The sequence below is a fragment of the Oryctolagus cuniculus genome, chromosome 10 (assembly GCF_964237555.1).
Source record: "Oryctolagus cuniculus chromosome 10, mOryCun1.1, whole genome shotgun sequence".
NCBI classification, from domain to species: domain Eukaryota; kingdom Metazoa; phylum Chordata; class Mammalia; order Lagomorpha; family Leporidae; genus Oryctolagus; species Oryctolagus cuniculus.
Genome location: NC_091441.1, coordinates 117315555 through 117338300, shown reverse-complemented (window position 1 = coordinate 117338300; position 22746 = coordinate 117315555). Strand labels below are relative to the sequence as shown.

The 22746-nt window shown below is 53.3% G+C and overlaps 1 protein-coding gene across 6 annotated transcripts in view; it reads right to left on the bottom strand.

Annotated features, from left to right (window-relative positions):
* SRGAP3 (SLIT-ROBO Rho GTPase activating protein 3) overlaps positions 1 to 22746 on the bottom strand; it is a 331270-nt gene that overhangs the window by 236666 nt on the left and 71858 nt on the right. For 5 of the 6 annotated variants that reach the window (XR_011379673.1, XM_070051214.1, XM_070051215.1 and 2 more), the window contains exon 1: positions 5867 to 6679. The exons of the other annotated variant lie outside the window; for it this stretch is intronic. Coding sequence is in view for 4 of the 5 variants with exons in the window: in XM_070051214.1 (XP_069907315.1) it covers positions 5867 to 5933 (67 nt within the window). In the remaining variant the exon portion in view is untranslated. Of the gene's footprint in view, positions 1 to 5866; positions 6680 to 22746 lie in introns of those variants that run through there. 6 annotated transcript variants of the gene reach the window in all.

Genomic DNA, 22746 nt, shown 5'->3' with positions numbered 1-22746 from the left:
GTCTACAAATCAGAAGCAGCAGCCCTCACCGAGCACTGAAGCTGCCAGCACCTTCTCTTGGATTGCCTGGCCTCCCAGATTATGAGACATAAATAAAAGCTGCCCATCTGTGGTATTTTGTTACAGCAGGCCTATCCAACACAGGCACATGGCAGAGAGAACGAGCGCTTCACCCACGGAGTTAGGAGAGTCGAACTTCTCAATGCCTTGCCAGCCACGCTCTCAGCCAATCACACGCTGGGCACACGGGGAAGAGCGAGCACCGGAAGCATCTCCATCTCCTGTGCGCTCGTGGCCGGAGCGCACCGGTGCAGTTAAGGGTGAAAAGGTGAAGAGAAGCGCAGGGAAGGGGGTCACTGCGCCTGGCGTGGGCGAAGGGCTCGCTGTAGCCAGCTCACAGGTAACCGGGAGTCAGCCAGGCCCAAGGAAAACCCTTAGCTGTACAGGCCCAGACGAGGGAGACTGGGAGGCGGGAAGGGGTACAGAGGGCCACATGGTCCAGTGTCACTGTACGGGCTCTGGCTCCTGACAGAGGAAAGGACCCCACTGGAGGCAGGCACCGACCGACACCCCGTCACGGAGGTGCTTTAGGAACTCCAGTTCACGGTCTCCGAGTTGCAAACTGGTGGCCCAACAGGCTCAAAGTGTCCTACCCTGCAACATGTTTGTCCGGGCAGTGTGGGGTTTTTTAAAAACCGAGCTACCAAAATAAATAAATAAATAAAAAATAAATAAAAAAATAAAAATAAAAACCGAGCTACCGTTTAAAAATCAGGAGAGTGTGTTTAGCAGTCCAGATGCCCTTGAAGCACTGTAAGAACTTGACCGTTCCAGGCTCACTGCCCGCCCTGCGACGACAGGCCAGGGACAAGCAGCTACACCCCTAGGTGAGCTCCCAGGCGGGCCACAGGCCCCACTACACCCCACTGCCTCCCCATCCAGCCTGCTTGCCTGGGAAAGTCCTGCTCAAGTCAGTGAGTGTCCCAAGGAGGTCACTGCATGCCACATATGCTTCAAGACTCAGCTCTGCTGCCCAACTGGAAGTTTTGTGTGCTTTATTTCCTTCTCTTTTTTTCCCATCAACATATTCCCAGAAAATTCAAAAGAAAAAAAAAAAAGGAATGTACCCTGCACACTCTGCATCTCCCCTAATGCCCAGCACCAAGTACAACGCAGGTCATCAGTGTTTGCTGAATTAATGCATGAATGAATGAGTAAACACCAGCTCCTGGAGGGGACTGCCCTCTGTACCTGCCCTTCCTCCCCTGGTTCAAGGCTTGTGTTATTAAGAAGACAGCCTGGGGACTGGCACTGTGGTGTAGCAGGTAAAGCCACCACCTGCAGTGCCAGCGTCCCACATGGGCGCCAGTTGGAGTCTTGGTTGCTCCACTTCCAAACCAGCTCTTTGGTGTGGCCTGGGAAAGCAGTGGAAGATGGCCCAAGTCCTTGGGCCCTTACACCCATGTGGGAGACCTGGAAGAAGCTCCTGGCTCCTGGCTTCGGATTGGCACAGCTCTGGCTGTTGTGGCCTTTTGGGGAGTGAACCAGAAAATGGAAGACCTCTCTCCCCACCTCTCTGCCTCTGCCCCTCTGTAGCTCTGCCTTTCAAATGAATAAACAGATATTTCAAAAAAAAAAAAAAAAAAAGACAGCCTGAAGTAAATGTGGACATGTAATAAAAAATAAACACTGAGGGACCAGCATTGTGGCTGGTGCACTGAGATGAGCTGCAGTCTACAACATGGGCATCCCATATCAGAGTGCTGGTTCAAGTCCCAGCTGCTCTACTTCCCTTTCAACTCTGTTTATGCACCTGGAAAAGGAGAGAATGATGGCCCAAATACTTGGGGCCCTGCCATTCACCTGACAGACCTAGATGGAGTCCCAGACTCCTGGCTTCAACACGGCCCAGCCCCGGCCATTGTAGCCAGCTGGAGATTGAACCAGCAGAAAGAAAATCTCTATCTCTCCCTTTCTCTGTGTCATTCTCCCTTTCAAAGAAATAATCTTTAAAAAAAAAAAGTAAAAATGGAAACACTGAAGTCCATCTCTGTATTTCGATTGCAATATTCTATTAGATTGAAGTGGAGACAGGAGCTCTGCACAAATGCAGACCAGGCCACCGTGGCTGGCGGCGAGAGGAATCAGAGCCCAGGAAGCCGAGAGGGCCTGCGGACACTATCGATGACCTGCAGGGTGTGCAGAGAGCAGGACGGCTGCCAGAAAGCAGATGCCGTTCTGCTTTCCAAAGGGACAGGAGACAGAGCTGGCCAGTTCCAGGCCAGAGAGAGTGATGTCACAGGCAAGGTTCTTGACCAGAGGGGTCAAGGGCCACTTGGGAGCACCTGGAGCAGGATGCTGTGTCCATGAGAAGGCAGCACAGGGGAACCGAGAAGCCGTGTGACCTTCAACTCATTTTCTTCCTTCTCGCAAGGCTCCTAGCCTGGGAGACGGTAACACCACAGCTGACAGAATGCACCCAGTGCAAGGAGTGGGTGACCAGCCGAAGAGGCTAACTCAGCCCTTGGGCCATGTTAACGGAAGCAGCACAGGCAGCACGGAGGAGGTGATCATCCTTTCCTTTCTCCAGCCACATCCAGAGACGCACACGTGGAGCTCAGCACCACTATCCGGGCAGGACGATGACAGCGATCTTTTAGAAGCCCCTTTGGCAGAACCTCTTTAAAGACACACAGCTCTGATCCAGAGTTCTGGCCTCTGCTGGAAATCGGGAGCCAGTTGGCCTTCTGTTCCTAACGACTACAAGTAGCTGAACCTGAGTTGTGGCTGCCGTTTAAGACAGGTCCCTCACGATCAATGCCACCCCTTCCTCTGCCACCCCGCTGAACGGGGCCAGCTGCCGTGAACACCCTCTCCGGGCTGACTTCCCTTGTTCATTTTCTCTGCCTGGCCCCCTAAGACCTGGAGTTTCAGGCCAGGATGTGGTAGATGCGAAGGATACTGGAGACAGGAAGAGCAGCCGTGAACCACCTGACCTAAGCCAGCGTGGATCACCGAAGACCGGGGCTATCACCAGAGGCTCCAGACACCCACGCAGCGGCAACAGGGGAGAAGCACCTGGACTATTAAGTCCCAAGAGGTAAGAACTACACAGCCAATAGGGGGATGAGGAAACAACTCGGTGCAATGTACGAAAAAGTGGCTTGTGTGAGGGCCAGAACTGTGCAAAAATGGGATACGTGGGCTTGGCTGGATGAGCTGCCATCGCTGGAACTGTGCACGTACATGGCTCACGACCACCACACAGGTGTATGAGCAAAGGGGTTCACACATCTGACGGCACAAGAGAAGGCAGGAGAGTAGAAGGGTTTACAACAGCAAAGAAACACTGCCTTTGTTAGGTCAGAAAATTCTTCACAAAGACATGAAAGAAAATAAGTCAGCAAAGAGTTCACCTTTTTTAAAATTCAAAAGTTCCCTTCACAAAATCCACGGCACACGAAAGCCCGTCCAGCTCGGTGGGCCAGACGACACCAGAGAAAGATCACCGGCCCTGGGCATTATTTCCAGGGCTTGGTCCCACAGGCTTCGGAGGCGAGCCACAAAGGCCACGGTGAAACTCAGAGGGTGAACAATGGCCCTGATCAGGAGGCCGCGGTCCCCACCACAAAACTGCCATCTGCCTCCAACATCAATCCCGCGCAGGCCAACAATGCACCCGGGGACAGCAGGCCTGGGAGAAGCCTGGCCTTGTGACCTGCAGCCAGTCACTCAGCACAACTGGGCCTCAGTTTCCCCACCACGGGGATGCACCCTTCGGTAGGCTGTGGGGGCCGAGCGTGGGACATCTGGGAGGGAGCCCCAGAAAGCACACAGGCAGCAAGAAGCGCAATCAGCGCTGTATGGCAAGAAAAGGCCCCAGAGGATCTGGGGCAGCGCAGTCGCTGGACCCGCGTCTCGCAGGTGCCAACTCCACAGAAATGAAATTGAATTCCCTTGACCAGAATGCAGAGAAATTTCGAGAATGTTAGAGATGAGATTGCATAGACAAATTTCCTGACGAAATTCCTTACCTGGTTACGTACTGATCGGTTGTTTAAAAAGGTGAAAGGTAAAGAGTAAAAGAATCCGCCGGAGGCATCGGTGCTTAGCTGATTCCGAGTAAAGTTCACAGGCCCAACAGCCGCAGCCCTCCAGACACAAGACGCACCCGCTCCTACCCGGCTCCCAAAACCCAGACTGGCCAGAACCCCACTTCTCCGTCCCCAGCCCCTCCTTAAAAACACCACCGGCCAGATGAGCTTGATAAGGCACACACTCGCGGCCAAGTGTGTGTTCTCAGGCTCTGCTTCTGTAGGGAGAGGCCGAGCGCGTTCACCGGTCAAGGGCTTGCTTCTGGACTGTCAGCAAGGCTGAAACCTGGCAAGCCCCTGTGCTCGCCCCTGCGCTGCAAGCCGAGGAGGAGGAGACCAGGGAAGGCAGGGCTCTCTGCTCTTAAAGGCCAGGGTCTGCCTGGTGGTCACTGGCATGCTGGCTTCACCAGAACTAAAAGGCCAAAGACTGTGGGCGAGACCAGGGTAAGAAAAACAGAGCCCTGCCCTGGTGGCCGCTGCCCTCCCAAAGTTCCCCAGCGTCTGAAGCGTGCAGAGCAACTGAGAAGCCTGGGAAGGCTGCCCCCCTGCCAGGGGCACTGGGAGCAGGTGTGGCCACCTCAAATGGCTCAAGCCCCAGGTAAGCCAAGGTGCTCGGCGGTCAAATGGTAACGGCAAACATGGGCCCCGATGGCCACCGGGGACGACTCTGCATGCCCTCTTTCCTTCAGAGACCACAGCACACCCTGTGTCGCAGCAAGGAGCGTCACAGTCAGGAAGAAGACGGACACCGAGGGGCAGGGGCCCAGGCTTCCCTTGGGGCACACCCTTGGAGAAAGGGTAAGCAGGGCAGATTGAGCCCAGGCTGAACCAAGGCCGTGGCGGGTGAGCGAAGACCCCCGTCTGCTCCAACGAAGACTCCCCCACCCCAGCTGCCTTTAGCTCTGCGGTCGTGTCCTTCCCTGAAGCGCCCTCCTGGTTCACAGGGATCCAGGGAGCGGCTTCCCCAGAAGTCTGTCTCCAGTGGCACCAGAGCTGGAGCTCGCAGCCAGCGGTCATCCCACCCTCTCGGCAGGCTTCCCCGGGATCCAGGAAGCCGGGCAGCGCCTACCAGCCCAAACGGCACACTGAGGTGCTGGCTTTGAACGAAAGCTGCTGACACTAAACGCTGGTGCACGCAGCCATTGGGCGGCACAGCAAGAGGGAACACATTCTCTGCACTGAGCTTCCTCTTTACGCCTAAATGCCTGCATTAGCCTGGATCAATAAGCCCCATAACCGTTAATCCATGGCCATCCAGGCCAGCGAGAGACACCGACAAAGAAGTGCCGCCCAAGGATGCCACCGCCTGCCTGTGCACATGCATGTGAATTCCAGCCGGAGGGAGAGGCAGGCACAAAACCACCACCACCAACAAAAACCACAGCAGGGGCGGGGGGAGCAGATCGGGGCAACACACAGCAGTCCTAAGGGGCTTCTGCCCTGATGGGGAAGACTGTCAAAATGGCCTGAGAGTGACATGTCACTGCCAAGATGATGGAGTGCCCGCGACACTCCCCAAGTCAGGCGTAGGATCCTCCTCGCACACCTGCAATGCAGAGAACGCTGCCCGTGTTCTGATCCACACTCCAGCCCGAGCTCCCCGCAGCTGAAACCAGCCTGGACTTGTGTGGCCGCGGCCGTTCCTCTGCACAATAAGATTATTGATGCACAGCGGCATTGCGTGATGGCAGGGAGGAGAGCAGGGCAGAGCCGGGGCCGGGGCCGGGGCCGAGCGAGAGGGGAGGAGGGGAAACTCCCAGCCCACAGCTTACCTTTTATTTGAGCCTCGTATTCAGCGATGATCTCTTTGTCTTTCTTGAACTTAGTTTGAGATGACATCTTCCGACGCGGCTGAAGGCACTGGCAGGCTGTTGGCTTTCTTTCTCCTTTTCTTCCCAAGTCCTCTCTCCGGCTACGGTAATCACACTGCTCTGGTCGATTTCACAGGTTTAGGGGCTAATCTCTTCCACTGAGCTGCAGAGCAGGGGCCCAAATCCTTCTCCTTCAGGGAGGAAAATTCTCTTTTCTTGCAGAGAAATGGCTCCAGCAGCTTGCTCTGGTCAGCTCCTCTTGCAGAAGACCCACCCTAGGAGCATGGTAACCTGCCCCAGATTTTCAAGAATTTTCTTCCAAAAAAAAAATAATAATAACCAAGAGTACTCACACACAAACACACACACACATACACACTCATGCGTGCATGCGCACACTCACCCAGACACGCTTACACACAGTTGTAGTGTGCACACACACATCCACACTCACACACACACACCCTCACATGCACACAGTACACCCGCTCGCTCACTCACACACATCCACGGAGAGGCGGGGCGCCTCCTGGGTCGTGCAGTCAGCTCCCGGCTCGCTCTCCAAGGCTAAGGAGATGGTCAGGTTGCCAGAGGGCCGGTCATCTCGCATCCTCCCTCCCTTCGGCGCCTCGGATCTGATGTCCAGCGAGGATCAAAGCCAGCAGAGCAAGCTGGAAGTTTTCGCACTGCAACGCCGAAGCTCCGCGAACCCCTGGGCCGACTGCTCGTCCTGCAGGGCCGGCAGCAGCGAGCTCTCCCCCACCGCCTCGCCTCGTCACTAGGCTCCGCCTCCCGGATTTTATAACAACTGACACATTGTAGCCTACAGGAGAGCAGAACTCACTGCAAGCAGAAAGGGGAAGAAGCACTCACAAAAGGAAAGACAGCAGGAAAACGAACAGGGCTGGAAAGGCCTGGGAGCCTCCCGCAGATTCCAGCCGCCAGCCACTGGGTCAGGGATTTTTCTTTCTAAAACAAAAGATCCCCCTTTTCTTTGCTGTGTGCAACTGCACGCAGCCTCTCCATAGATGGCGTGTGCTCGGTCTGGGGTTGAGGGGAGGGCCTGACCCACGTGGCCAAGGGCACTGCTGTTTGTTGAGCAATTACTTGGTGGCAGGGACAATGCCCAGAGTTCCAGACACACAGCTTCGCAAAGCCTGTGAGACCAGATATGCAAGCAGGACCTGGGCCAGTGGCTTGTGGGGTTTTAGACAAATTCCTGACTTGTTGAGCCCCATTTTCCTCAGCAGTAAAATGGGCTCTAGGGGGTGAGGGGCAGGGACTCTTCCACTTATGCTTCCAGCAATTGTCTCCCAAAAGCTGAGTCTACGTGCAGCACCACAGTGGGCACAGGAATACGAAAATCAAAATACACACACACACACAATCCTGGAACTCCAGGGCCTGCGAATCACACAGCTCTGGGAGCCACCACCATTCACAGACTATTCTCAGCAAAAGCAGCCCTGGAGCACAGCATGCTGTGAATGGTGCCCCTGGAGCTGTACCAAGCTAGAGGCCCTGGGAAGGGAAGACGAGAAATCAACATAATGAGTCAATTATATAATAGGGTAGGGAAGGCTAAGTGTTGTGGGGAAAGAATATTGCCTGGTGGGGGCCATTCAGGAGGAGGGGAACTCTTGGAAACATCAAGGAAGAATGCAAAGCTGGAGCCTGTGTCCTGGCACAGCGAGCTCAGCTGCTGCCCGCAGCGCCGGCACTCCATATCCGAGCACTGGTTTGAATCCTGGCTGCTCTGCTTCCAATCCGGCCCCTTGCTAACGCACCTGAGAAAGCAGCAGAAGCTGGCCCAACTCAATGGGCCCCTGGAACACACGTGGGAGACCCCGATGGAGTTCCCAGCTCCTAGCTTTAGCCTGGCCCTGCCCTGGCTGTTGCAGCCATTTGGGAAGTGAACCAACAGATGGAAGATATCTCTATCTCTCTTTCAAATAAATAAAAATAAATAAATGAATCATTTTTTCAAAGGCAAGACCTCAAAGCTAAGCTGCAGCCAGCACGGAGTAAGCACTCAATAAATGACAGCAATTCTGCGTCTCCAGTTATATCCCCCGCCAAACTCCTTGGGGACAAGGAGTTTGTGCCCACCACAGATGTAAGCATTGGTCTTTTACAGAGGAAGGGGTGGAGGAGTAGATATAGGAAGTGATGTGCCTGAGGAAGCAGCATTCCCACTCAGGCTGTCAGACACCAGAGTCCGCTCTGAGAAATGCTTAGTCTCCGCCTTCCAGGAGAGCAAGCCAACCCACTGCACATGCATCTGAGTAGAAGGAGGCCGTGAAGCTGGGACAAAGCACTGGACGGTGGCCGACCAGTGGAATGTCCCACGTTCAGTCATTCACACCTGAGTGTCCCCTGCTGGAAGTTTTCACAAATATCTCAAAATAAGAGTAGACTCCCGTCAGCATATGACTTGGTGTGGGTTCAGAAATGAATCCATTATCCAGGCCAGTCCCTGGAGGCTTCCTAGAGGAGGTGGCGAGCCATGGGGGTCCTCAAACAGGCCAGGTAGGGGTGAGGTAGAGCTACATGTGCCTACAGAGCAAGCAGCCAAGGCCCACAGGTATGAAAGCACAGGGTGTGTTCAGACCAAGCCCAAGGAGAAGTCCAATTGAGTGAGTCATGGGCTTATTACAGCCTTGAGCCGGACACTGGAGGTCACAAAGTTCAGTAGAAGCTGGAGCCCCGCAGACTTGCTGTCACCTCTTGCCTGACCCTCCTAATGCGTGCTCAGGCCCTGTGCCATTCTCCTTGATGAGCCAAAACCAGCCGAGGCCACAAGAGTCACCAGGGGATTAGCAGCCCTGGACCAAGCCTGGGGACTCAAAGAAACCTGGGAATGCAGAGAGAACACCCTGCAAAGTGACTGTGTGGGTGCCTCCCCCCGCTGTGCCACGAACCCAGAGCTCAGGAGAACTTCAGCAAGTGACCTCACACAGAGGCAGGGGCTCAGTAAATGTCAGCTCTCTTCACCATGATTAAAATTTAAAATCCACAAACATTCCTGGGAGACCCACATGGAAGGCACGGAACCACGGAAATGTCACAGAAAAGCCTTAGGAACTGAAGCAGAGTCCAGCGTGGAGCCACGTGGTGAAGGCCAGGGAAAGCTGATTGTCGGGTAGGACACAAGGCGGTTTACGCTCCGGCTCTGCCACTTAGCACTATAATAGGGGCCTGCTGGAACTGCCACACCCACTCTGGGCCTCAGTTTCCTAATCTGTCAGGTGACTGCCCTCAGTCGCTACACAAGATCCCATGTGATCACGGATTTACAGTGCTTGGCAGCAAGCAAGAAGGCGCAAGGATATCTATTCTTCTTTAGGGCCAAAGCAAGTGGGCCAGCGGCCAGAGCTCTGGGGTTGGGAGCAGGAAGAGATGAAACACAGTTGCACTCCTGGGGGCTCCATCACCACCACACACAGTGAAACCCCATCATCCCACATCTTCTAGCCCGAGAAGAGCAGCTGTGACCAAGGCAGGGCCTGGCACGTGCCCCCTCCCTCCAGGTCGCCCTTGCTTGCCCCAGCCACAAGCAACCCTCCTGCACCCATCGTCACTGCAAGGCCACTTTGTCCTTGCTGTGCTAGAACCAACAGCCATGCCTAACATTGCACTTCACAGGCAGCAACAGGGAGGGGCTGTCCCCAGTGACTTGATCTGTACCGTCCATCTCCCTGGGGCTCTTGGCCCAAATTCATACAAATATTCTTGAGTGAGACCACGAGCTAGTATTTACTCAGTGCTCCTTCCATATGCTCAGGAGCCACTCACTCTACACAGACTTTTGTCCCTGACTTGTTCCATCGCTGTGGGTCGGGTGCTATGCTCACTCCTGGAGAAACAGAGGCCCCGCACAGTGCAGCAGCTGGGCCGGGTCACACAGCGAGCTAGAGACTGACCTGTGTTCAAGCCCAGGCCCAGCCCTCCCCAGGGCCCAGGGACATACCCAGGCTATGACTCTATTCCCAAGGTCGTCAGAGAAGGAGTTCCTGTCCAGGATTAACCTAATTTTTCACCCTCTCTGTATTTGTTTCAAAACAGTGTCCAACTCAAAGTTTTCCATTTGAAACAGAGAATGTGGAGTTAAAAATACCACGAAAACAAGCCACAAATGACTGTGAGTGAGGCTACCACTAGAAGCACAGCTGAATAATACAGAACTCACTGAACTGGTTTCTTGCCTGGTACAGAAAAACAAAAGCAAAACAACAACAAGAAAACCTCCACTTGAAGGAAGAGTGACCAGAACCAGAAACAAAAAAGCGTTCAGTTCAAGGCAATTTTATTTTTCTGGTCAAATGTAAGCATTCCACCCCCCATGCCCACCCCAATCCAACATGACTAATCCCACGACATCCTCCACTCGGCTGCCCATGACTGTGTCCCTGGCTGGCTCAGGGAGCAGTCCTGTCCTCTCCTCAGCTGTGCACAGGGAAGCAGGACTGGAACTCAGCTGGTGGTGCCACCACACGAGACTTGAACAGCAAGAGTGACGCTTGCTAGGGTGTACACCGTACCGTGTTTTGTAAAAGCCTTTTCGAGTCATTTGTCTTGCTCGGTGCCCACAACAACCCTGAGGCCAAGCAGAGCCATTTTTAATTCCTGTTTTACTGATAAGGAAATGAGCTGGCCAGCGCAAACATGGATGGGAGAATATTTTATCACCTAAAGCATAAGGTTGGCCACAAAATCCAGAAGCCGGAAGTGCCTGACAAATTCCACTGCATGACAATCTTTCCACAATTCTGCCTGGCAAAAAGCATTGTAGGCACAAAGACAACCCAGGACTACTTCCTCCAATACACTACCTGAACCAAATGTTCTCATCAGCCAGCAAATGCAAACAGCCCAGATGCCCACCAATGGATGAATGGATGAAGAAAACGTGGTTCTGCTCACGGGGGATATTACTCAGTCATGAAAAGAAGTGATGTGCTGATACACACCACAGCGTGGGTGAGCTGTAAAAACACCACGCTGCGGTAGGTGTGTGATGCAGCAGTCAAATGCCTCCGTGGGGCAGGGGGCAGCATTGTGGTGTAGCAGGTAAAGCCACTGTCTGCAACACCGGCATCCCACACGGGGGCTGGTTCTTGTCTTGGTTGCTTCATTTGCAATCCAGCTCCCTGCCAAAGGTCTGGGAAAGCAGGGGAAGATTGCCCAAGCGCTTGGGCCCTTGCCACCCATGTGGAAGCCCCAGATGAAGCTCCCGGCTTCAGCGTGGCCCAGTACCGGCCATCATGGCCATCTGGGGAGGAAACCAACAGGCGGAAGATCGATTCACTCTCTCCCCACACCAACACACCCCTGGTCTGGATGTAACTCTGACTTTCAAATAAATAAATAAATATTTTTTAAAGGCAGGGGGCTGGTGCTGTGGCTTTAACAGTGGGTTAAAGCCCCAGTTTATAGCGCTGGCATCCCATATGGGTGCTAGTTCGAGTCCTAGCTGCTCTGCTTCCAATCCAGCTCTCTGCTGTGGCCTGGGAAAGCAGGGAAGATGACTCAAGTCCTAGGGCCCCTGCATCCACATGGGAGACCCGGAGGAAGCTCGTGGATCCTGGCTTCAGATCAGCTCAGCTCTGGCCATTGCGGTTGTTTGAGGAGTAAACCAGCGGATGGAAGACCTACCTACCTCTCTCTCTCTCTCTCTCTCTCTCTCTGGCTTTACCTCTCTCCATAACTCTTTCAAATAAATAAAATAAATTTTAAAAAATAAATTAAAATTTAAAAATTAAAAAAAAAAGATGCCTCCTGGGATCCAACATCCGATGGCCTAGGTTTGAGTTCCAGTTCCCAATTTCAGCTCCCTACAAGGTGGCAGCTGATGGCTCTGGTTCTTGGATCCCTGCTACCCGTCTAGGGGACCCAGGTTGAGTTCCAAGGCTCCCAAATGCTATGAGCATTTGGGAAGTGAACCAGTAGATGGAAGATCTCTTTCTTTCTCTCTCTCTCTACCTTTGAAACAAAAACTGAAGATTTTTAAAAATCACACTAAATTAAAAAAAAAAAAAAAAGGTAGCCATAGATCATGAGTCCACCAACAGGAAATCTCCAAAACAGATCAATCACAGAGATGGGAAGGAGATTGGTGTTTTCCCGGGGAAGAGGGGGGGTGCCACGTGGGAAATGGGGAGCGACTGCCTGCCTGCTTCGGGGAAGCTCCGTGATTAGGAAATGTTTGCGAAGTGCCCACAGCTGTCCAACAGTACTCTTTGCAATGCTTCATTTTTGTTATGGGAATCTCACCTCAGTAAGTAAACCAATAAGTAAGTAAACCAATAGTTCCTTTAAATCTGGGAGGAAGACAGAAGAGTCCAGGAGAAAAATCTGGATGGGATGTGAGTAACACTTCACAGAACAGCAAACAGAAGAAAAGTGAAGCCACCTCACTCCCAATCAATGTTGTTCAGGCACGGCTGGATCCAGGAGCTCTCGCAGGTCAACAGGATGCTGTGTGTCTATCCCCAGCCCTCCATTCTGCTTCCCTGCAGGCTGTCCCCGTAAGATGCCAACGACAGCCCCACAGCTCCCAGCTCACATTCCGCTAGCTCTGCAATGCCAACCAGGAAATCAAAGCCTTTCCCAAAAGTTCCAGCAAAAATCCCAGGAGCAGCCCACAGGGCAGTCTAGGGTTGCATCTGAATCACTTGCTGTAGTCTGGGGGTGGAACATTCTACATGGCCAGGCCTAGATAATGGGCTTGGGGTCCCTGGAGCTGTGGGGTAAGGTCAGCCCCAAAGAATCCACATGGCCCCAAGAGATAGGGAGGGTTCCTGAAGGAGGCCCAGAGCACTCATGCCGCGGGAAGAGAACGGAAGAAATCAGCAGGGATCTGCTATGAAATAATGGGGGGGGGGGGTGGACACCCACGTCCCATATCATAGTGCCTGGGTTCAAGTCCCAGCTCCACTTTCTTTTTTTTTTTTAAGATTTATTTATTTATTTGAAAATCAGAGTTACACAGAGAAAGGAGAGGCAGCGAGAGAGAGAGGTCTTCCATCTGCTGGTTCACTCCCCAAATGGCTGCAACAGCTGGAGCTGAGCCGATCCAAAGCCATGAGCCAGGAGCTTCTTCCAGGTCTCACACACGGGTGCAGGGGCCCAAGGACTTGGGCCATCTTCTACTGCTTTCCCAGGCCATAGCAGAGAGCAGGATCGGAAGTGGAGCAGCCAGGTCTCGAACCGGCACCCAGATGGGATGCAGGCGCTTCAGGCCAGGGCGTTAACCCGCTGTGCCACAGCACCAGCCCCAGCTCCACTTTCAATTCTACCTTCCTGCTAATATAGGAACGAGAGACAACAGATGATGACCCAAGTACTTAGATCCCTGCCACCCATGTGGGAGACCTGGACTGAGTTCCTGGCTCCTGGTCAGCCCTGGCTATTGCAGGCATTTGGGCAGTGAACCAGAAGATGGAAGACTGATCTCTCGTGCACACACATGTAGTTGCTCTCACTCCCTCTCTTTCAAATATAAATAGATAGACAGATAGATACATACATACATACATACATAGATAAAAGTTCTTTAAATGATGCCAAGACGGGCATTTTGGTGCAGTAGGTTAAATCGCCATTAAGGATGCCTACGTTCCCCCTCAGAGTGCCATTCTGAGTCTCAGCTCTGTAGCCATCAGTCCAGCTCCCTGCTAATGCACCTGGGAAGGCAGCAGATGACTGCCCAAGTCCTTGAGTCCCTGCTACCCATGTCTGAGACCCAAACAGAGTTCCTGGCTCCTGGCTTCAGCCTGATACAGCCTCAGCTATTGCGACCATTTGGAGAGTGAGCCAGCAGATGGAAGATCTTTTGTCTCTCCTTTGTCACTCTGCCTTTCAAATAAGTAATTTTTAAAAAAAATTTAATTATGGGGGCTGGCACTGTGGCACAGCAGGTAAAGTCTCTGCCTGTGGCGCAGGCATCCCATATGGGCTTCAGTTCAAGTCCCAGTTGCTCCATTTATGATCCATCTCTCGGCATATGGCCTGGGAAAACAGGGAAAATGGCCCAAGTGCTTCGGCCCCTCCACCCATGTCGGGGATCCAGAACAAGTACCTAGCTTCTAGCATTGGATCAGCACAGCTCCAGTCATTGCAGCCATTTGAGGACTGACCCAGCGGATGGAAGATCTTCTCTCTCTCTCTCTCTGTCACTCAAATAAATAAACCTTTTTTAAAAATTTTAATTATGTGGAGAGAAAGGGAAGGCAACACATGAGAAATCAGACAACGGCAACTTGAAATTTTCCAGTTATGAATTTTACAAAGCACCTTCTCCCCCATTACCTTGATCCTCACCTGTGCAATCAAATAGTGTTATTCCCATATTACAGGCAAGGAAATGAAGACACATGTATCCTATGGCTAATAAAGGGGAGAGCCAGGCAAGAAATCAGGACATCTGACCCTATGCCTGGTGTCGTTTCTGCCACCCACACAGCCCCAGAGCCTACTGAAGGCACACACCAGAGCCCACTTCCCTGCTTCCTGAAGAACAGGTGAGGATCCCGTCCCTTTGTCTCAGGACCTGTCACAAGCATGGAGAGAGCTGCCAGGAGAGTGTTTCTTGGCCACCGCAGAGTCCTGCTGGCCCCTGGGCCCATCAGGACCGGGCAGTCCCAGCCCAGAGATGCCCGGTGGGGGCTCAGGTTCCAATTCTGAGGGAACAGAAGCAAAGGCTTTCAGACCCCGAGCCCTTGACTCCATGGCCTGCAGAAGTTGATCCCTTCCCCTGACAATGGGACACATGGCCACGGCATCCACTGAGTTCACACGAACCCTTATTCCAGACCCGAGCATGGCGAATCCTTCCGCCCCTGCTCCCCAGACCTCACCCTCCCTCCCCAGGGGAGCGAGAAACTGGGCCCACCCCTTCCTCCTCCTCTCCCATGCACCTGCCTATGGGAAGGCTGTGATCTGCCCTGTGGAGGGGCTCGTGCTTGCACAAGTCACCCCACGAGTCCAACTCGGGTTCTTAGATTGGCCTTGTGGACAGGCACGCAAACCACATCCTCCGCTTCAGGTCCCACCCCCAAGAAGCAGACTAACCAGATCAGCTTGGAGCTGGGCACAGAGCCCGGCGCTGCCACAGACTGGTGTGTGACCGGGCAAGCTGCTAACCTGCACCTGTGAGATGTCGGTTACATAAACACACAACCTCCTTCCACCTGTCTCCTTCTCTCCTTTTCTGCTGTTTCTGAACTGAAAATGGGAAGAAAAGGGCAAGGGCATTGCTGTCTTTTCAGCCTATGGAAGCCATCATCAAAGAACTTACTCCACTTCCAGTTACTGTGCACTAATTCCAGGCCATGAGGTACACAGTGGACCAAACCTGTTCTCCCACCAAAATATGCACGCCGAAGCCATCACCCCAAAGAGGCTTGGAGGGAGGTCCTGATACGAACACAGATCCAACAGAGCACTCGCGCTCGCTCGCTCTCTCCCCCTGCCATGTGAGGACAAAGTGAGATGGTGGCCCTCAGGAAGACAGCCCTCACCAGAATCCAACCATTCTGGCTCCCTGACACTTCCCACCTCCAGAACTGGCAGAAAACCAGTGTCCTGTTTACGCCCCCAGGCTATGGTGTTTTATCAACAGCCAGACCTAGGACAGTCCCAGTTAGAAAGCCTGCAGAACAGTGACTTCAACAAACTGATAATAATAATGGGGAGAAGAGAGGTACAGAGACAAAGTAGCCACGCCCAAGGGTAAGAACAGAAGCCGTTTATGAACAAACACATGTGAAGCATGACGTCAGCGCCAGGCCTTGAGCTGGACACGGTCGAGCACCAGGCACACATACTCCCACCAGAGTGCAGATCTCAGAGAAGCAGATGAGGAAACAGGCAGCTACCATTCAACAAAACAGAGGCGTACATGTTCGAATGGATCGTGCAGGCACAGCATACAACCCAGATAGGGAGGGCCAGAGGTGACTTAATGGAGGCGGAAGTTTCTAAGCGAAGTCTAGAAAGAAAAAGAGCTGAGACATCAGCTGAGCTGCAGGGGACAAGTCCAGGACAGGACCAGCACTGCCGGCCGGGGGCGGCATAGGCAGCAGGTGACCACCAGTATGGCTGGGTCTGCAGCTCCCGATGAGAAGGTGGGGAGGAGGAGGGACAGGGATGCAGCCAGAGTGCAAAGAGCTGCAATTCAGGTCTGAGGGTTCTCCTGAGGTCCACCAGGAGCCCCTGCAGGGGCCGACCTTACCAGATTTACCCCTGAGGCAGGCCTGGAACCTGGACTAGGACTGACAAGACCAGGAGACCTCGGTGAGTGAGGCGGATGAGGCCAAGCACCACCACCTGGAACAGACAAGACCCATCACAAGCACCAGTGACGTCATACACTGGGTGCTGCAGTTGCCCCACCATCTCCCATCACGACCACCACCTTCTTCTTGGTCAATGGCCACCCCTTTTTCTGTGACCCCAAAGTCCCTCTTCTCTCACCAGGACCTGTCATGGATTCCTACCAGTCCATCTGCCTCTGCTCTCTCCTCCCTGCTGTCCACCACCAAGCCAGAAGCCAGAGCAAGTGCTGAATGTGTGGTCAGGTCAGGAGGCTTCCTACGGGCCCTCCTACAACTGCATACCCCCACCTGGACTTGAATGCGCACTCTTCCCCCTGGTCCCATGTGCCTGGGCCCCTGCCAAGCTCCCCACCCCATCTCATACATTTCTCTCCCTCCTCCAAGCACACCAGCCTTCTTATGTTTCTGGAATGTTCCAGGCACTTGCTGTTCAGATCTTGGCCAGTGTGTCACCTTCTGGGCGCGGGCCTCGCAGAGCACCTCTCCCGAGGGCAGCGCACTTCCATCTTCTCTTCATGGCGCTCCCCCTTCCGAGGTTGTCTTGTTTACGTGTTTGCTCATTCAGTGACTGTTTCCAGACCCCGCACACCCCAGCCTATGGGACCACCGTGTCCAGGAGCCTTCGGGTGATGGTGAAGACGCTGCAGACCCACACCGCCATCCACAGTGCCCTCCGAGCGTGTGACAGGTGGCAATCGTGGCTGCAGAACCGAGTCCTGAATTTGACTTTGCTGTAAGGAGTTTGAATCTAAATAGCCGCACGTGGCTCAGAATGAGCCGCTGGCGGGAATGTGCTCTAAGAAGGCAGGAACCACAGTCAACAGCAGGGCTTGGCATACTGTAGGTGCTCAGTGAGTGTCCCTCCAGTGAACGAACAAAAGAAATCCCTCCGGCCCTCTCCTGTCAGCCCCGCTCCCCATTCTCACTGACCTCGGCCGGCCGTCAGAAACACCAGGTGCCAGTGCGGAGCAGTCAATTACGCCCTCCATTGCACTCCGCTCGTGGACCCGGCCAGCTGCGAGGAGACGGGGTGGTAATGAGGCCTTAGCAGGCCCCTCACAAAGACTACAGCTGTTTCCTATACAGTCATCTGGGCTTTGTGGGATGCGGCAGTGGCTCGGCCTATAAATCCATGTGAATCGCTTCATTTCTCTTCTCCTTCTCCTCCTCCATCTCCTACCGGGGCACGCGAGGAAGAAGCAAGTCAGTGTCGGGCCAAGAGGCTGAGTTCGATCACAGTGTGATTTGGACCCCTTCTCTCTTAGGAAATGAAATCAGCGTCAGGCTGAATCATGGTTTTTATTGTTTCGTTTTTTGATTTTTTTTCCTTTTTTTTTTTTTTTGCAAGTCAGGGTCCCTCCTGGGCTGTGTGTAAGTGGATTGGATTAAGTACAGTCATTCCGTCTGTCTGTCTTCTGCCCAGAAAGGATTAAGTATCTGCATCGTCCTGCGGAAAGACAACGCCGTGCTCCTCACATGGGCCCGAAAGGATGGCTGAGGAAGCGGAGCTGCCAGGGCCTCAGGAAACCTTGTTGACCGGGCCAGGACTGAATAGGGAAAGGACAAACAAGGAGACCTTGATATTAGTGAGAGTGGGACGGGGGACAGGGGATGGGACCACCAAAGGAGCTCAAGCTGAGGACTCGGGTCACAGGCCACGTACCGTGTGGGTGCTGTATGGTGACAGCTCAGAGGACTCCTGCTCCAGAGGACTGAGCTGGAGTCTTATCGGGAGCCGCAATGAGTGTGGCCCATGGTGCAACTCAGAGCTGCCAGTGACACGGTCTGAGGCACTGCAGGAAGAGTTCTGCCTTTTCTCTGCTGTTGGAAACCGTCCTTGACCTGGGGTCAGTTCCCTAAAAATTACGGTAGCAGACATGATCGTTGCCACTTGGTAAGCCTCAACAGTGTGGCATCAGCTATGCAAAACCACTTTCTACACAATCTCTGGGCAGCCCCACGACTGTAAGACAGATGTAAGTCGCCCCTCTCTACAGATGAAAGAAGGAAGGAGGAGCTGGCAGGTTAAGCCACTCATGCAAAGCTTGGCATCCCATATCACAGTGCTGGTCCAAGTCCCAGCTACTCCTGATTCCAATCCAGCTCCCTGGGAAAGCAGTGGAAGACAGCACAAGTGCTTGGGCCCCCGCTACCCACGTGGGAGACCTGAAGGCAGTTCCCGACGCCTGGCTTCAGCCTGGCCAACAACCCAGGAGGAACTGAATCCTGCCAGCATCCAAGTATGCCATGGATAGAATTCTGTTCCTCAAAAATCCACACTCAAACTGAAGCCCTAAAGTCCTCGTGGACGGAGCTGAAGTTTCAGGAAGTGATCAGGGTGAGATGAGGTCATCAGGGTGGGGCCGTGTCACGGGATTAGTGTCCTGATGAAGAGAGACCAGGGAATGGGAATGGGGGGTGCGGGGAGCAGTCTGGCTAGGACACAGTGTGAGGCCAATTACACAGCAGACAGGAACAAGGAGAACTCTCACCAGAACCCAACGCTGCTGGCACCGGTCTTCAACTCTCACCTTCGAAACAGTGAGAAAACACAGGTCTGTGGTTTACGGCCTGTGGTGTTTGTTACAGCAACCTGGGAAGGCTAACCACAAGATCCTGCCCCAGCTGAGTCTTCCTACCAGACCTCAGCCCCAGGCCCCACTGACCATGGCTGCCAGCGGCAGCCTCCTGAGAGAGCCTGAAGCAAAGCCCACAGGGGAGCAGGACCTGGACTCCTGACCCACGGGGACTCCTGACCCATGGAGACTCCACGACAACACATGTGTGGTTTGTGAAAACCTGAGTTTGGGAGCCGTTGCTACAGCACCGTTGATAACTGACACACCCCCACAGCCCTGTGGGGCCTTGGCTCTGTCAATCCAGGCACCCCGTGCCGGGGCCCACTCACCTGTGCACGACGGCACGCTGTGTTCCTGTTTCCTCCCTTCTTCCCCAGAGTCCCAGGACAGGTCTTTGGTCAGCCAGGCCTATCATCCTCTTACACAGCCTGATGCTGCCCCTTTCTCTGCCACCCTGCCTGCCAGGGAGGAGGGCAGGACCATGCACACAACAGGAGGCGGCTACGTGGAGCAGGCGGATGGCAGAATCTGGAGGGGGAGCCTTGGACCGAGTCTTGGCACTGCCAGCACACGCAAGTCCCCACTCCGACCACTCGCACATCATCTCCTGAGAGACCCTATCTTGCAAGATGACTGAAAGCCTTACCCTCCTCTTTCAGCCTCGCCAACAGCACCTCAAGGCAAGAAGAGGCGCTGGGTATTTTCCAAGGCTGACAAAAGCCGGGCCTGCCAGGCTGGGACCCACCACGGATGCGATGTTCCCCAGCGGCGCTGTTACCACAAGGCAAGAGAGAAGGTTATTGTTCAACTAGAACTGAGGACCCAGACAGTGTCCCCAGCAGTCACATGGTTACCTCCCCTTCGAGATGTCTCCTCTCCACTGGCACACTGCCCGGACTTCCTGGAGACAGATTCTTCCTTCTGAACCACGTGTGTCAGTCGTCTGCGTCACCGGCCTGGCTGAAGTGTTACTCACCCTGCCTCCGTGAGATGAGGTCTGCCTGCCTGTAGATCCTCTGGAACACGTCTCCAGCATCATCACGCGGAGACAGTATGGCGACAAGACCAAGCAAAGGAAGCCACCCACAAATGTGGGGCGCTGGAAAACAGCACCCCGAGAGGGGGGAAACATGGAGCCTCCAGACTGCATTCACAAACCACACCTGTTTTTCTCATCCTATCGCAACACTGTAATGCTTCTGATAAATTGTTACATGAAAAAGCAGAATATGGGGCTAGCATAGCAGGTAAAGCACTGCAGGCGCTGGCTTTACCTGCTATGCTAGCATCCCATTTGGGCACGGATTCTAGTCCTGGTTACTCCAATTCTGATCCAGCTCTCTGCTCTGGCCTGGGAAAGCAGTAGAAGACAGCCTAGTTCCTCGGGCCCCTGCACCCACATGGGAGACCCAGAAGAAGCTCCTGGTTCCTAGCTTCGAATCAGCACAGCTCCAGCCATTGCGTCCGGAATGAACCAGCAGATGGAAAACCTCTCTCTCTCTCTCTCTCTCTCTCTCTCTCTGTAATTCATCCTTTCAAATAAATAAATCAATCTTTTTGTAAAAAAAAAAAAAAAGTAGAATGTTTAAATGCAAGTATACTATGATCTCATCTTTTTTAAAATTTTTATTTTATTTGAGAGATGACAAGAAAGATCTCCGGTCTGCTGATTCACCTCCCACTAATGCCTGTGAATAGCCCAGGGCTGGACCAGATCGAAGCTGGGAGCTGGGACTGAATCCAGGTCTCCTGCATGGGTGGCAGGGACCCGACTACAGCAGCCGCCATCTGCTGCCCACCATGGCGTGCTCTAGCAGGAAGCTGGAGTCAGGAGCGGAGCTGGGACGTGAACCTGAGCACTCCAAGAGGGGTGCAGGCATCTCAAGCACTGCACCAAAGGCCAACTCCATCTGTTTTGTTGTTGTTGTTTGTTTGTTTTAAGGAAGGAAAAAAGGAAGATAAGGAGACCAGGAAAGAGTGAGGTGGAGAGGGAAGGAGAGAAAAGGAAAGAAAACGTTGCAAGGCGGGGCCAGCACTGTAGCACAGCAGGCTACGCGGCTGCCTGCAATGCCAGCATCCCATAGGCGTCAATTCAAGTCCTAGTTGTTGGACTTCGATGCGCCTCCCTGCTAGTGAGCTTGGGAAAGCAGTGGAAGGTGGTCCAAGTGCTTGGGCCCCGGTCACCCAAGGGGGAGACCCAGATGAAGTTCCTGACTTTGGCTTGACCCAGCCCCAGCCATGTGGCCATTTGGGGAGTGAACCAGTGGATGGAAGATGTCTCTCTCACCCCCTCCCCCTTTTCTCTCCGTCTCTTTGTAACTCCACCTGTCAAATAAATAAAATAAATCTTTAGGGAAAAAAGAAAAAAAAGCTTTGTAAGGAAAAGGATCTCAAATACTTCTGTACCACAAGCACCTGGAGGACTTCCTCAAACACATCCCCAGCCTTTGTGACTCGTCAGATCTGAGGTGTGGCTGGAAAACACACACTTCCAGGTCCTGCTGTGGTTGCTGGAGGGGCGACCAGGCTTTGAGAACCAGTGGCAGAAAACTGGGCAAGACTCAGTGGTTACCTCTGGGAAGTGGGTCCAAGGTTGATTCTTTTTAATGCTGCATAATGTTATTCTGTATTACTGACCACTGCTCATGAATGCGTATATATTTGAATACACAACTAGTATTACAGAAAGAGAAGTGCATCCGGAAACGTGTGTATCGTGAGTCAATCCTCTCTGCCCTCTCTCCTATAAAATCCAAAACAGACAAAACTAAGCTGTGGAACACTGACTGCCCATGGGGGTGGGGAGCTACTAGCTGGGGTCACAAAAGAAATATCCAGGGTAACCGAAATGTCTACCCTGACCGGGATAATCACCCTGAAGCACATTTTTACTGAAGCTAATATAATTGCATATTGGAGATGGGTACATTTCCTTGTATGAAATATAATTTATTTTTACAAATCCTTTAAAAATATGGCATTTCTATACATATATTTATAGTGTAAATACTACCATCCACACAGCCACAGAATGCCCACCATAATGCTGTCAAACCAGGGTGCCCATGAGGCAGGTGACCAAAGTACAAGGTGAGACAGTCGTTCAGAAAGGAGAAGGGAGTCCAGTAACATTTGATTTCTATCTTTGCTATCAGAATATTATTTGAGCAAGAGATTAAAAGAAATAAAGACACCCCCCTCCTGTTTTGTTGACGCTGCAAGTGCTTTGTGCTGCCTTCCCAGGGAGCGCCCAACTTCTGGCACCAGCAGTTGCTAAGGACAACAGCAGGAGACCCCACCTGTCCCTGCAGGGGGTCTCTGGCTCTGCTGGCCTTCTAGCATCTGTGCCTTTGAACTCCAGCCTCCTCTCCTGCCAATGGCCACAGCTCACCTGCAGAGTGGCCCTGAGCAGTGAGCGTGCCTGTAAGACCCACTTCTTAACTCGCTCTGGACAACTGTGAGGACCATCCCAACTTCGGAGCTTCCCAGGGCACTGGCTGAGGCCTCTCCCCAGTCCTGGTGTCCCCATACCACCCTACATGTTGTTGCTGAGAGCAGTCCCATAAACCTGGTCTGAAGTCTCTTCTCCAGGGAACTCAACTCAGGCCAATCAGCTCCCCAGGAGCAAGAGGCACCGTTTCTTAGGGCTGGATTCCCTTCCCACCAGCAGAAGACCTCTCCAGTCACAGCCAGACATCCAGAGAAGAAATCACAGAGCAGCAGGGAAGAACCAGTACTCGACTCACTCCTCTGTCCTGTCTCCCTGAATAGACTAACTACACAGAAAATGTCTCAAATCACAGGTTCAAGTCTAGGCTGCTCCGCTTCCAATACAGCTCCCTGCTAATGTTTTTGGGAAAGCAGCTGAAGACTGCCCAAGTGCTTGGCACCCTGCCACCCAAGTGGGAGACCCAGATGGAGTTCC